General features: G+C 45.4%; 1 protein-coding gene across 1 annotated transcript in view; it reads left to right on the top strand.

Moving 5' to 3' along the window:
* Positions 1–1,553: 1,553 nt before the first annotated feature.
* The window catches only part of vegfc (vascular endothelial growth factor c), a gene marked incomplete at both ends in the record, with an annotated part of 56,602 nt that continues 42,368 nt past the window's right edge, over positions 1,554–15,787 (top strand). Inside the window, one exon of the mRNA XM_079219750.1 lies at positions 1,554–1,670. Coding sequence (XP_079075876.1) covers positions 1,554–1,670 — 117 coding nt within the window. The remainder of the gene's footprint in view (positions 1,671–15,787) is intronic.

Genomic DNA, 15,787 nt, shown 5'->3' with positions numbered 1-15,787 from the left:
AGTCGCCCCTGGTGGTCAGGGGAGAGAATGCAGCTTTAACACATTAAGCATATACTTCTATACAACCAGAGGAGTCGCCTCTGGTGGACATTAGAGAGAATGCAGCTTTAATATGCGAAGCATATACTTCTATACAACCGGAGGAGTCGACCCCTGGTGGTCAGTAGAAAGAATGCAGCTTTAACACATGAAGCATATACTTCTATACAACCAGAGGAGTCGACCCCTGGTGGTCAGGAGAGAGAATGCAGCTTTAACACATGAAGCATATACTTCTATACAACCGGAGGAGTCGACCCCTGGTGGTCAGTAGAAAGAATGCAGCTTTAACACATGAAGCATATACTTCTATACAACCAGAGGAGTCGACCCCTGGTGGTCAGGAGAGAGAATGCAGCTTTAACACATGAAGCATATACTTCTATACAACCAGAGGAGTCGCCCCCTGGTGGTCAGGAGAGAGAATGCAGCTTTAATATACGAAGCATAGACTTCTATACAACCAGAAGAGTCGCCCCTGGTGGTCAGGGGAGAGAATGCAGCTTTAACACATTAAGCATATACTTCTATACAACCAGAGGAGTCGCCTCTGGTGGACATTAGAGAGAATGCAGCTTTAATATGCGAAGCACATACTTCTATACAACCGGAGGAGTCGACCCCTGGTGGTCAGTAGAAAGAATGCAGCTTTAACACATGAAGCATATACTTCTATACAACCAGAGGAGTCGACCCCTGGTGGTCAGGAGAGAGAATGCAGCTTTAACACATGAAGCATATACTTCTATACAACCAGAGGAGTCGCCCCCTGGTGGTCAGTAGAAAACGTTTAAAGACAATTCTGCATCGACTTCAATCGGCTGAACCGGAGGTTGATTCCAGTAAAAACTGAACTAACTGTCAGAACAAGCTGAGCATTGAGAAAGTAGAAGAACATGTGGGTGTTCCTGTCATGCTCTACACTCCAGGGGGTACATGAGATACAACAATATATGTATTTCAAATTAGCATTAGTTATTTCATAAATATTCAATGGAATATAAGTGTAAGTTCATAAACTGGATTTGATATATTCTATATTAAATCAGACACTTATGGCACATCGCTGTGCATAACATCTTTTTGATCAGGGGGTACTTGTTTGGGGGAAATATTTCACAGGGGGAACATCACTGAAAGGGTTGAGGACCACTGCTCTACAGGAACGTAGTATCCAGCCCGGAATAAAGAAAAAGTGGTCAGCTGTAGGCTTTTACTTTGAAGGCGCGTTTAACGCGCCAGACTCGGACCCACCGGATTGATCCGTTTCCATATGACCGGGCACACATCCTGCAGACCCTCTGCGGAACGAGTACTGGACCTTGACACGGAGACAAAGAAAAGAGAGCGAGCGAGCGAGCGAGCGAGCGAGCGAGAGAGAGAGAGAGAGAGAGAGAGGCCAAATGAAAGAGAGCGATCAGCGGCAGAAGGAGAGCGCAGCGCAGACACGGCGCAGGGGTTTGAACTTTCTCTTCATGCTTCTCGGATCATAAACGCGTGAGGACTTTATCGACATGCACCTCCTGGGAGTACCTCTTCTACTGGCCTACCTGCTCTACGCCAACCTGGCCAGCGACCTCACACACAGCGACTACGATGACTACTACCAGCACGAGCACATGGACGAGCCGGTGAGTGGGAGGAAGCACGTTGGAGGTGGAGTGATGTGAGGTGGATGGGTGAGGTGGAGTGATGTGAGGTGGAGTGATGTGAGGTGGATGGGTGAGGTGGAGTGATGTGAGGTGGAGTGATGTGAGGTGGAGTGATGTGAGGTGGAGTGATGTGAGCTAGAGTCATGTGTTTTGGAGTGTTGTGAGGTAGAGTCATGTGTGGTGGAGTGATGTGAGGTGGAGTGATGTGAGGTGGAGTGATGTGGTGGAGTGATGTGAGGTGGAGTAATGTGAGGTAGAGTGATGTGGTGGAGTGATGTGGTGGAGTGATGTGAGGTGGAGTGATGTGAGGTGGAGTGATGCGAGGTGGAGTGATGTGTGGTGGAGTGATGTGAGGTGGAGTGATGTGAGGTGGATGGGTGAGGTGGAGTGATGTGAGGTGGATGGGTGAGGTGGAGTGATGTGAGGTGGAGTGATGTGAGGTGGATGGGTGAGGTGGAGTGATGTGAGGTGGAGTGATGTGTGGTGGAGTGATGTGAGGTGGAGTGATGTGAGCTAGAGTCATGTGTTTTGGAGTGTTGTGAGGTAGAGTCATGTGTGGTGGAGTGATGTGAGGTGGAGTGATGTGAGGTGGAGTGATGTGGTGGAGTGATGTGAGGTGGAGTGATGTGAGGTGGAGTGATGTGAGGTGGAGTAATGTGAGGTGGAGTAATGTGAGGTGGAGTGATGTGGTGGAGTGATGTGGTGGAGGGATGTGAGGTGGAGTGATGTGAGGTGGAGTGATGTGAGGTGGAGTGATGTGAGGTGGAGTGATGTGAGGTGGAGTGATGTGTGGTGGAGTGATGTGAGGTGGATGGGTGAGGTGGAGTGATGTGAGGTGGATGGGTGAGGTGGAGTGATGTGAGGTGGACTGATGTGAGGTGGATGGGTGAGGTGGAGTGATGTGAGGTGGAGTGATGTGTGGTGGAGTGATGTGAGGTGGAGTGATGTGAGCTAGAGTCATGTGTTTTGGAGTGTTGTGAGGTAGAGTCATGTGTGGTGGAGTGATGTGAGGTGGAGTGATGTGAGGTGGAGTGATGTGAGGTGGAGTGATGTGGTGGAGTGATGTGAGGTGGAGTGATGTGTGGTGGAGTGATGTGAGGTGGAGTGATGTGAGGTGGATGGGTGAGGTGGAGTGATGTGAGGTGGATGGGTGAGGTGGAGTGATGTGAGGTGGAGTGATGTGAGGTGGATGGGTGAGGTGGAGTGATGTGAGGTGGAGTGATGTGTGGTGGAGTGATGTGAGGTGGAGTGATGTGAGCTAGAGTCATGTGTTTTGGAGTGTTGTGAGGTAGAGTCATGTGTGGTGGAGTGATGTGAGGTGGAGTGATGTGAGGTGGAGTGATGTGAGGTGGAGTGATGTGGTGGAGTGATGTGTGGTGGAGTGATGTGAGGTGGAGTGATGTGAGGTGGAGTGATGTGAGGTGGAGTAATGTGAGGTGGAGTGATGTGGTGGAGTGATGTGGTGGAGGGATGTGAGGTGGAGTGATGTGAGGTGGAGTGATGTGGTGGAGTGATGTGAGGTGGAGTGATGTGAGGTGGAGTGATGTGAGGTGGAGTGATGTGTGGTGGAGTGATGTGAGGTGGAGTGATGTGAGGTGGATGGGTGAGGTGGAGTGATGTGAGGTGGATGGGTGAGGTGGAGTGATGTGAGGTGGAGTGATGTGAGGTGGATGGGTGAGGTGGAGTGATGTGAGGTGGAGTGATGTGTGGTGGAGTGATGTGAGGTGGAGTGATGTGAGCTAGAGTCATGTGTTTTGGAGTGTTGTGAGGTAGAGTCATGTGTGGTGGAGTGATGTGAGGTGGAGTGATGTGAGGTGGAGTGATGTGAGGTGGAGTGATGTGGTGGAGTGATGTGAGGTGGAGTGATGTGAGGTGGAGTAATGTGAGGTGGAGTGATGTGGTGGAGTGATGTGGTGGAGGGATGTGAGGTGGAGTGATGTGAGGTGGAGTGATGTGAGGTGGAGTGATGTGTGGTGGAGTGATGTGAGGTGGAGTGATGTGAGGTGGAGTGATGTGGTGGAGTGATGTGAGGTGGAGTGATGTGAGGTGGAGTGATGTGAGGTGGAGTGATGTGAGGTGGAGTGATGTGAGGTGGAGTGATGTGTGGTGGAGTGATGTGAGGTGGAGTGATGTGGTGGAGTGATGTGAGGTGGAGTGATGTGAGGTGGAGTGATGTGAGGTGGAGTGATGTGTGGTGGAGTGATGTGTGGTGGAGTGATGTGGTGGAGTGATATGAGGTGGAGTGATGTGAGGTGGAGTGATGTGGTGGAGTGATGTGAGGTGGAGTGATGTGGTGGAGTGATGTGAGGTGGATGGGTGAGGTGGAGTGATGTGGTGGAGTGATGTGGTGGAGTGATGTGAGGTGGAGTGATGTGAGGTGGAGTGATGTGAGGTGGAGTGATGTGGTGGAGTGATGTGAGGTGGAGTGATGTGAGGTGGAGTGATGTGTGGTGGAGTGATGTGAGGTGGAGTGATGTGAGGTGGAGTGATGTGTGGTGGAGTGATGTGGTGGAGTGATGTGAGGTGGAGTGATGTGGTGGAGTGATGTGAGGTGGAGTGATGTGGTGGAGTGATGTGAGGTGGAGTGATGTGGTGGAGTGATGTGAGGTGGATGGGTGAGGTGGAGTGATGTGGTGGAGTGATGTGAGGTGGAGTGATGTGGTGGAGTGATGTAAGGTGGAGTGATGTGGTGGAGTGATGTGGTGGAGTGATGTGAGGTGGAGTGATGTGAGGTGGATGGGTGAGGTGGAGTGATGTGAGGTAGAGTCATGTGAGGTGGAGTGAGGTGAGGTGGAGTGATGTGTGGTGGAGTGATGTGAGGTGGAGTGATGTGTGGTGGAGTGATGTGAGGTGGAGTGATGTGGTGGAGTGATATGAGGTGGAGTGATGTGAGGTGGAGTGATGTGAGGTGGAGTGATGTGGTGGAGTGATGTGAGGTGGAGTGATGTGGTGGAGTGATGTGAGGTGGATGGGTGAGGTGGAGTGATGTGGTGGAGTGATGTGAGGTGGAGTGATGTGGTGGAGTGATGTGAGGTGGAGTGATGTGAGGTGGAGTGATGTGAGGTGGAGTGATGTGAGGTGGAGTGATGTGGTGGAGTGATGTGAGGTGGAGTGATGTGAGGTGGAGTGATGTGTGGTGGAGTGATGTGAGGTGGAGTGATGTGTGGTGGAGTGATGTGGTGGAGTGATGTGAGGTGGAGTGATGTGGTGGAGTGATGTGAGGTGGAGTGATGTGGTGGAGTGATGTGAGGTGGATGGGTGAGGTGGAGTGATGTGGTGGAGTGATGTGAGGTGGAGTGATGTGGTGGAGTGATGTAAGGTGGAGTGATGTGGTGGAGTGATGTGGTGGAGTGATGTGAGGTGGAGTGATGTGAGGTGGAGTGATGTGAGGTAGAGTCATGTGAGGTGGAGTGAGGTGAGGTGGAGTGATGTGAGGTGGAGTGATGTGAGTTTGAGTGATGTGAGGAGGATGGGTGAGGTGGAATGAAGTGAGGTGGAGTGATGTGAGCTAGAGTGAAGTGGAGTGATGTAAGGTGGAGTGAAGTGAGGTGGAGTAAAGTGGAGTGAGGTGGAGTGATGTGAGCTAGAGTGAAGTGGAGTGATGTAAGGTGGAGTGAAGTGAGGTGGAGTAAAGTGGAGTGAGGTGGAGTGATGTGAGCTAGAGTGAAGTGGAGTGATGTAAGGTGGAGTGAAGTGAGGTGGAGTAAAGTGGAGTGAGGTGGAGTGATGTGAGCAGGGTTCTTATGGTCATGGCGTTTTAAAATGGTTATTTCCAGGCCTGGAAAAGTCCTTGAAAAAAATAAAATCCCCAAAGTTTAGTAAAAGTCATGTAAATGTGTTATATTCATGTGTTCATGTCGTTCATTTACGCCGAGTTTGAAATAATGAATATGCTTTTAAAAGAAAGACTCAGAATATAAGCAGGCATACATACAGGCATCTATATAAATGTTTATTCTTTTAATCAAACTATTGTCTCATTCATTTGTGTCATTTAAGGTTTACTGTATGCTTTGTATTCTCATTGTTAGTTTAAATACTACATTTACTCACTTTTTACTGTTTACACCCAGACTTCACTAAATGTTTGTAATGGATTTTGGTTTAAAGTCATGGAAAAGTCATGAAACCCATTGGTCAGGATGTGTATGAACCTGTGTGAGGTAGAGTGAGGTGGAGTGTGTGTGTGTGTGTGTGTGTGTGTGTGTGTGTGTGTGTGTGTGTGTGTGTGTGTGTGTGTGTGTAAATGTGGCCCGTACCACTGTGCTGTGTACTTTAACCTCTGAAAATCAACCGAGATGACCACAATGCTTACCTTCCTGCAATGCTGTTTTTATTGTTTATTATTGATATCACTTGTTTTTAGGTTTTCACTATGTCTCTTGCACACACATCTTATGTTTACCTTGATAATGCCCCGTGACAGAAAGGTACAGAAACCAAATGGCACAGTTTCACTCACGCAGTCCGCTTTAATCTCACGTCAGTTCTTCTTCCAAGTCGTGTTCTGTTCTGCGGCCGCAGGATGAGCGCAGACGAGAGGAGCGTCTCTAACGCAGCGCTCACCACGAGAAGCCTGTCTCTTCTTTTCATCTGTTTAGTCTGAGCTCCTCCTGCTGAGGTCACAGATACACATACAAATGTAGTGTGCCACGTCATGAACTGCCCATTTATTGTTTTGCACACAAGAGGTAACGCTGTTATATATATGTGTGTGTGTATTAAATGGTTATTATCCATCTGTCAAGTCTTATAATACAAGTTGGATTGGTACATCATTGAAACTCACTTTTCTTTCATGTCATGCCAGCACAGCAGATTTAAATTGAACTCAATTGCTGTAGAATGAGAGGGGAAGGGGAAGGGGGCGGGATTAGGAAAGAGTGTTTTCTAATTAGCCAAAGAAAAGAACCAATGAAGGCAGGTGACAGGGGTCAAGTGTGTGTGTGTGAGTGTGTGTGCTAGGGGGATAAGTGTTAAGCACTAACATGCAGCCATTTGATCAGTCCACTCTTCATTGGAATGATGAGTCGTCCCCTCAGCTCCGTCCTCCAGCTGTAAAGCTCTCACTGTGAGAGGAATTCCAGAAAACAAGCGATAGCAACTTTGGAGATAATTCAGTAGTAAGAATGAGGCTTTCAGACCACCGTTTAATCGGCTTACCACACTTGAAATTCTGGTTTCATGCTGAAAATGAGTGGTTCAGTCGGTTTTCTTCAGCTCAGGGCAGAAAAGCTCTCAGTTTTAAGACTTAGCCATCTCCAGCCTTTCCTTAGCCTTCCTTTTGGGATGCTAATCCAAGTAAAGGCAGGCATTGGCGGGGGATGTTTGACAGTACATGATTCTTGCAATTTAGCCATTATTGCAGGCTAAATATCCTCTCTGTACTATTTAAGGTTTCTGAGAGCGTAACGTCCCTCTTTCGTTATTGGCTTTGTTTATGCTTTATTTATTGCATATTAAGACGGTCGTTAGTATTGAAACAAAGTTGAAAGGGGAACAACGCCCATTTTACACATCCGTCTGCTTACAGGTGTTTGGAAGTGTGATTGCATTTAAAAAAAAAAGTAGTATAAAGCCTAGTGGCTCCAGAGGGATCTGTGTGAAGTCTTCAAGTGATTTCACTTGAGACAGCGTTGGTTTGAGGGCGAGGCTTCAAGTTATAGAGGTAAAGCAAAGCATGGCGGTCATCACTGCTGCAGGCTACATTAGCTGCTGCCATACACGATAAGAAGTGGACGTAGGATTACAGCTGTCGTCATCTTGTTTTTTTTGGCATGCAATGAACAGAAGTTACCATCTTTGAAATGCGGAGGAATGAAGTAGAGACGCCGTATACGTCTTTGGTAGCGACCTGTCAATCACAGTAGCCTCGCCCTAAAGCGTCCCCTGCTTTATGGTCTGTTTGACTCTCAATAAACATCATGCTGTATTGAAGAAGACTTGAAACTAGAGATTAAGACATAAACTCATGTTTACAATGTTTACTGAAGGAATACATCAAGAGAGAAGTAGAGTCATTTATATAGACTTCTATACAACCAGAGGACTTTGGGAGGCGGCGACATTTCATTTTCACGGGGCGCTACTTTAGTCAAGGTTTCACATTTATGAAATTACACCGCCAAACTGCATGCTGGGTAAAGCTCGGCCACTTATCATGAAGTTTCCTGTGCGACGGAGTTTGACAGGACGACCCAGCATGCAGTTTGGCGGTGTACATTTATCCTGAAGCTCTTACCCCTGACACATAATTAGCTCCGTCCGCTTCGCCTTGTGCTAAAGTGATATTGATGTTACTGCCTGCTGAAGAGTGACAACAGTCGTTTCGGCAATGTACCACCTAAATTCATACCGTATGGAAGTTTGAAACCGGTAAATCGCACAGCATTACGTGTGACAAGTAACTGACAGACTAGTCCGTCCAGGGCCCAACCGAGCCCCCATTAGCTTGATTCCAAAAATGTCCGTATGAGTTCAGGTACCCATGTTCGGGTTCTAACAAGAGCTGAAGATACCACTTGTAGTATGTTCCACATCAAAGCAAACAACTACAGATCTGCATGGTTCAGCCGAGATCCTCCTTGACTCATCTGACTTACTACACTTGGCTTGTTTTGGAGGAAAAACAACCTCCCCATTGAAACGTGTTCAGTGCCATTTGTCTTCATAATGTTCTTGGTTCCTCTTTGTCTTTTCCTCCATGTTTTTATTGGCTTTCCATGGCCAGTTTTCCTTTTGCCCTGCGTGATCTGCTCCAGAACACGTTTTGCTTCGGTGGTTTCTGAGAGTAAGCCTTATCAAGCTAACGATCTTGCACCAAATAGTATTTTTAAATGTTAGTTGGTAATAATAGTACTTAATGGAAATTCCGACCTTCAGGATCAAATGACAATACAATGAATGCCTACAACGTTAGTCAAACACAACATAGGGGCTGATGGATGAGTCAAACAAACACAGGACTTTCGCCCATGAAACCGCTGTTTGTACCCACGAGCACGGGCCAGTGGCAAGCACGAGTTCTACCTTGACCTCTGTGCATAGAGTGGTGTTTGGAGTCGCCTGCTGTGTGTGAGTCGGATAGTCCTTCTCTTTGAACTCTGTTTTTCCTGGGAGAAATGTCTGACTCTTTAGCTGCTGAATGCTCCACCATGTTCACCAGTTAGCCACTCGATTTGTCTGGACAGTCGGATTATAAAAGCCTTGTTGCTGAAGACTGGTGAGACTGAACCAACCAGTGCAACCAGTCAACAAGCAAATGTGGACTAAGATGATAGCTCAGTGTATTTTCTTTCTTCACAAACACACGTTAGCACACGTAAATTAATTGCCCATAAATGTATTTCCAGCTGAGCTCATTTAAAACCATCTTCCTCTTGTTTACACACACACACACACGCACACGCACACGCACACGCACACGCACACACACACACGCACACGCACACACACACACACACAAACAGCGTGTTATGTTTCAGGGATGCACCAATCCAGTATACAATGTACTCAGGCCAAGCCGGGGTGAAAAAGCTCCCTCCAAATCAAATGTAACTGTCATGTTAGAGATTCAGTGATGGTTCAAAGTGATGACGACCTTCACGTAATCTGTAGATGACCCTTAACTCTGTAAACAGATGGATGTGGTGAAATACCTGTCACAGTGCCAACATATGTCTCTTGCTCTCCGTGGGCTGACGTTGCTCATCACTCTTCCTTCATCATGATAAAGATGAACAGGAATAAAGCAACTCTCTCTCTCTCCCTCTTTGGCCTTTATGCTGACCCAGTCACCACTCTCATCTCAGTTTCTATTTATTATCTCTCTCTCCCTTTCTGTCTGTCTCTCGCCCATATTTCACAACCCCCTGGAGTCTGCAGAAGAATGTAGTGTGTAATTAGCAATCATTCGGAAGGAATGTTCTGTGATTTCTCTGTGGACCGTCCAGCTCAGTCCCACTGCTCCGCCTCAATGTTGAGATACATGTCCATCTGCTCGAAACACCAGCCATGTTAACTATAAATGTCACAAAGTCCCTCCAGAGCTTCCGTGGAGCACCTGTTTGCCCTGCTGGTTCTATTCAAAAAGCGTCTGAAAAAGATGGACAGGTTAATGACGGGTGAAGGCTTTGGTTTGAGCAGTTTTGATGATATATAAACAATGCAAGAGGAAGAAATAAACGGACCGTTGAATAAGGAAAGTAGCAAAGGCCGTGCTCCCAATGTGCAACAGGAGTTTACACTTTCTATTCGCTCATGTTTGTATCCAGTGTCTCGACAAAGCAGGTATTTTCTTTTATGTGTTGGCTGGCATACAGTAGATTTGTTTATTTATCTAATTTAATTTGTTAATAGGCCCACATATGATCAAGCTATTTGTTATGGGCTATTGCTGTCATTTATTGCATGTGTTTTTCTTCAATAACAAGGAAACCATTAGAGTCTGTTTTTTGTCATCGTCTCTCATTAGACAATAATAGCAAAGTAAAGTACATTCAAAACTGACCTACTTTTTAGGCCTCCACTCGAAAATTGCATCCCCAGACTAAAAAGAGTATTTCTGCAACCACAAGGTCTATTTATATAATTGTGATGTTATAATAAATGGAACACTTTTGAGATTTGTTCAGATGTCTAAATAGCAGTATATATATGTTGCTGGTTTAGAGTAAATTAAGATGGCACACAGTACAAATGAAAATGTTTCAGGTTTGCCCCCCAAAAAAAGAAGCCCTTTCAGGATGATTATCTCTTTGGAATTATGCAGCTGCAGTTCTAAACCTCTACAAATCATAGCACAATATGTGAACATTCTTTCTGCAAAGGTTGACTTTTATAAAGTGAAGCAGAACAAAATGAGAGTTTTTGGTATAGACAGTTCAGACGAGGTCTGCAAAATGTCAATTTTGGCACATTTTGGCACCATCTGTGCCTTTTTTAATCTTCTCATGTACCAAACTATACATTTCACTTGTGTATCAGTAATGGTGTTCAATTCATCCAAATACAGCAATAACATACACAACGCCAAACCAAATTAAACTGCCAAATGCCCGGAATGATTTGAGTTTAACACAGGTTATACGTCAAACATAAATCAGTGCGAATTTACCGGAAATAGGTAGCTTTCATGGCTAAAAACATCAAAGGTAATAATTTGAAAACAATCGCCTGATGAAGCAAATTCTGTTGCTGGTGTTCTTTCTTCTTTGGCTCAGCACTGATGCTTTGGTGTAGAGGGATTTGATGTATATGTGGGGAATCTGTCGACTGTCTGCTCTCTTTTGAGAGATCGGGTGTGTGTGTAGCATATAGCTTCATAGCGCTAGGATGTTGATATCGTAAGATATTGATTTTGATAATTGGTCATTCTTTTTGTTGGTGTTTGTTGTGTTTAGAGCATGTAACAACAGCTTCTATACTATTGTAGCCCAGGTTATGCTGTTTAATTTAATGTGCAACATAGAAAATAATGATGTTGCACATAAATAATAATAATGAAATGCATTATTATTTATGTGCAACATCATTGTTTTCGTTCGTGTTCAGTTCATTGTTTCACTCAGTCTTTTCCCCAACTTCTCACTCGCCCCCAATTGGGAGTTGTTGGACCTTATGTATTTATGTCTTGAAAGACATCTTTTACACGTCAAGTGACAAACAAAGGTTTAGTTTATTATTTTCCAACGTGTTCGTCAGATGAACGTGACAGGCACACTGAACTGCATGCTGCAATGTGTTAACCATTGTCGTGTTGCTTTTTCGTGTTGCTTTTTCATACATCAGCCGGCTAATCTGCCTAATGCTAAGGCATGTCTTCAGATCTGCTCTGAAAACTCAAACAATGGGCTGAAGGAACCTTTCAGTTCCTTGAAAAGTATTCACAGGACTCAAATCACCAGGAACCTCTTGGTGAAAACGTGGCTGAAGTGCATTCAGACAGCACGACAACATTACAAACTCAGTGAGGAGTAGGGAGGAGTGAGTGGTCCGGACACAGCCAAGGTCCAACATTTACAGAAGGGTGTGTGTGTGTGTGTGTATGTGTGTGTGTGTGTGTGTGTGTGTGTGTGTGTGATCACTTCAGATGGAAACCAGGTGGATGAGATTACTCACGTGTGTTGGTTATGTCCAACACACACACACACACACACACACACCAATGTAGGTCTATTAACTTGATGCCCAACGCTTCTTCATAATTGAATCTTCATTTTAAAGCTGTCTGGACTCCTGCACTTATTTCTTTCTTTCTTTGCTCAGAGCCAAAAACAACCTGAGTGACTCTCAGCACCTTATCCGTTATATGAGAGGGATGGTAATGATTTCGACTGAGACATAGCAAAGCCTCAGTAATACCAACAAAAAGATTAGATTAGATTTGACAGGGGTGCCTAATAAAATGGCCAGTGAGTGAGTGTCATGCTGAGCTATTAACGAATAATGAATAATGATTCATTATTAAAGCTGATCTTTGACATCTGTTCTCCGACCTGTTATGGTTCACGGAGCTCAGCACATAGCCCCTACTGTTGCCATCTTCACCCTGGGAGAGTTTAAAACGCAGATATAGTAGTCTACTTTTCACGCGGCATATTTTTTGACGCTCTCTGTCCGCTGCTGTGTGTTCAGTGCTCACCTGTGTGTTCAGTGCTCACCTGTGTGTTCAGTGCTCACCTGTGTGTTCAGTGCTCACCTGTGTGTGCGCATCGGGGCAGAACTCCGCCATGCGAGATACAGAGATCAGAGAAGTGTTAACAAGACCACGGAGAGACAGAAATGACAAGCTGTCGTGTGGATAATATAAATAAAATACGGCAGTGTAGTTTGTTTAATAACAGAACAAGGGTAGACCTGTTCTATAGGAAAGAGAACCTTAAATGACCACTTGTTATCTGGCGCTATCGAGAAAATTACAGGGGGGCGGGGGGATTCTTCAGGGGGGCGCCCGCCCCCTATTATAACGGTGGGGGAAACACTGCTGTTGTTGTTAACACTGTTGTTGTTAACACTGTTAGCGCTGTCAGCACTGTTGTTGTTAGCGCTGTTGTGAATTTTAGCTTCAAGCTGCTGGCTCAGCAGTCGCCATGTTGACAGTGGAGGCACTAGATACTGTATGCTCTGATTCTACACAGTTAGCACCTTTATACCACATTTTTGTCGAGGAAAGAATCAAAGTGTCCTCAGAGCAGATACGATGAGCCAGGTCTCTGTCAGGATGAAGAGTTTAGGATTGTTCGATTTCGTTTGGATAATCTCAAAACACATTTAACAGCGTTCCTTTTGTCATGAAACATTCATGAAACCAAATCCAAGCTTATAAAACCTGAAAGTCATCCTACTTACCCCTCTCTTTCTTTCTGACTGCATCTAAAAATATATATACCATATCAGTGGAAAAACCTATCTGGATCTTATATATGTCAAAATTAGAAATATATATTCCTATATCCAGATTTGTCTGAATCTGGGCTTTTTGACTTTTTTTGGGACCCTCAGAGACTGACCTGCAGACCTCACCAGTGGACACTGTGTTCAGGCTGCTTGGGTCTTAGGGAGGGGGGTTAGTGAGTTGAAGGTGAAAGCGGGTCAGTGAGGAGAGAATGCATAATGAAGTGAGGTCGTCACAGCCGAGGGGCCGAGAGGCTTTCTACTAAAAACATGCAGTCGAGCAAATTTGTTACCCAGCACTGTGGATCCCTTACGAATATACCTTGAGGTTATATATGTTTCCATGAATGTGCTTATATGTCAGGGTGACCTCACAGGAGGTCATACTAGTTCAGATTGATGTGTGGGCCACAGATGTTATACGTCATGTGGTCCACAGGATTATATGCATTCTGTTTGAGAAGAGAACAACTCTCCATACAAGCACAGCTGATCAGTTTGTTGTGTGTGTTTGCCACTGATGAAAGGTTCAGGTAAACCACCTCTACCTCCTCTCGTCACATGACCTGCTGTCCTCCGCAGGTCGCATCTTGCAGCAGATATACAACTAAGTTCAGCATTTTAGCGGCTTGCCTTTATTTGGAAAGTGTAGCTGGCAGTCTGTAGTTATTCTGGGTGAATCTCACATATTGCTGGCTTTCCCACTATTAGTATTACCATTTTTTACATTTGTCTTGTTTACATGATTTTAGTGAAAACATTTTAAATCCTTATTTTGACTTCTTTCTATTTTCTGATTATCTGTTACCAATTACATTTCTACTGGTTTTCTCTATAATAAGAGGCATTGTTTACCAACCCGTTCTCACTTCCAACTCGTATAATACCAACTCCCGGTCAGTGGCCGAGGCCCCCGTTAGTGTCTGAGCTGCATCGGTCTTCCAACTAATGCCACCGTGACAAGGGACCAGTGAGCGGCTGGCTGAGCGAATCAGGTGACTGGGACAGGTGTGAAAGTCTTGGGGCATCTGGTTGGTGGATGGAGAATGGCAAGTCCAGAGAGTGGAGGGGCAGAGAGGCTATATATGCTTTGTTTTCACTGCAAGTCGTTCTCTCTCCTCATGTATCTTTTGTTTGTGATACCTGGAAATACACAAGTCCACTTCTTTTCACTTCTGATCCCATACCTGAATTTGGATTTCTGTTGATACCAATATAAATCAGATATCAGAGCACTTTTTGCATACAATTTGAATTACATTGCAATTTTGTATTCAATTGAAAGATATTCCAAAGCAATGTATTTGAACAGTAGATTTAGTCAACTTCACATACAAACAGAGGTAGAATCGCAAATTGCTATGGCGTTCAAAAGTAATGAGATCAACTCCTTTATCAGGTATTCAAGTGAATATTTGAACTAAAAGTACAATTGTACCAGGACAAAAGGTCTGTTTGTGGAGGATGTTGAATAGAGGAAATTATGAGAGGTTGCTGTGAATACCATACGGAGTTAGACATCTGATGCAATAGTGGTACATATTATTAATAATAACTTGCTAGTCTACTTTTATCTAATTTAATTGTATCAAATCTAATCTAGTTGTATCTACTCCAGTGGTTCGCAACCTTTATTCAGTGATGTACCCCCTGTGAAATGTTTTTTCAGCCAAGTAACCAGTTGCAAATATTTTTTCGGTTGAAAAAAAGATGTGCTGTGCCATCACTGTCTGATTTAACAGAATATATACAATTATCTTCATGAATTTACACTTATATGTTATTGAATATTTATTAAATATTTATTTTTACAAACTATTTCCAGGCTCCATAATCACTTTTGACTGATGGCCTCGTGTCCATGTGAGCCACTAACTGTTTACTGTTGTGAGCAATTTACAGTGCGAAGCTGTTTCGTGCCGTAAACATCTCATGCGGCAGTGAATGACATCAGCGCTTGTTGCTATTCGAGATAGCACGCTGCGGTTACACATTGGCAGGCCCGGTGTAAACCGTCTGAGTGTGTGTGTGCTTGTGAGCCGGAGCGGACACACAATCAAACACTCCATTTTTAAACAAACACACAGCCATGAGGATTATTGTGTACACACACACACACACACACACACACACACACACACACACACACACACACGCAGTGAAGTAAAACACAAACTACAGACTCTTGGTGGGACCACCAAGCTAGTGGTTTGTTTGGCAAAGAAAAGCTGTACCACACACACACACACACACACACACACACACACACACACACACACACACACACACACACACACACACACACACACATACACATTTAAAGAAACCGATCTTGGAATCTAGCCACCTCGCCCGGACCAGGGAAACCGGCGCACCCTCCCAAACCAGACCCAGCAGCGGAGGTCACCGGCGAGCGTCTGGTGGCTGGGCCTTTGCCCATGGGGCCCGGTCGGGCTCAGCCAGAAGAAACACCATGGAGCAGCCACCCTGTGGACTCACTACCCGCAGGGACAAGCATCGGGGTCGGGTGCTATGTAGACCAGGCGGCGGGCCAGGCAGGATGCCTGGGCGAGCCGATCTCCGGCAGCATAGACTAGCTCTAGGGACGTGAAACGTCACCTCTCTAGCGGGGAAAGCGCCAGAGCTGGTGCAGGAGGTGGAGCGGTACCATCTAGATGTAGTTGGGCTCACCTCCACACACA

The sequence above is a fragment of the Taurulus bubalis genome, assembly GCF_910589615.1.
Source record: "Taurulus bubalis genome assembly, chromosome: 6".
NCBI lineage: Eukaryota > Metazoa > Chordata > Actinopteri > Perciformes > Cottidae > Taurulus > Taurulus bubalis.
Note: the sequence above shows the minus strand (reverse complement) of the source record. Positions and strands in the feature narration are given on the sequence as shown.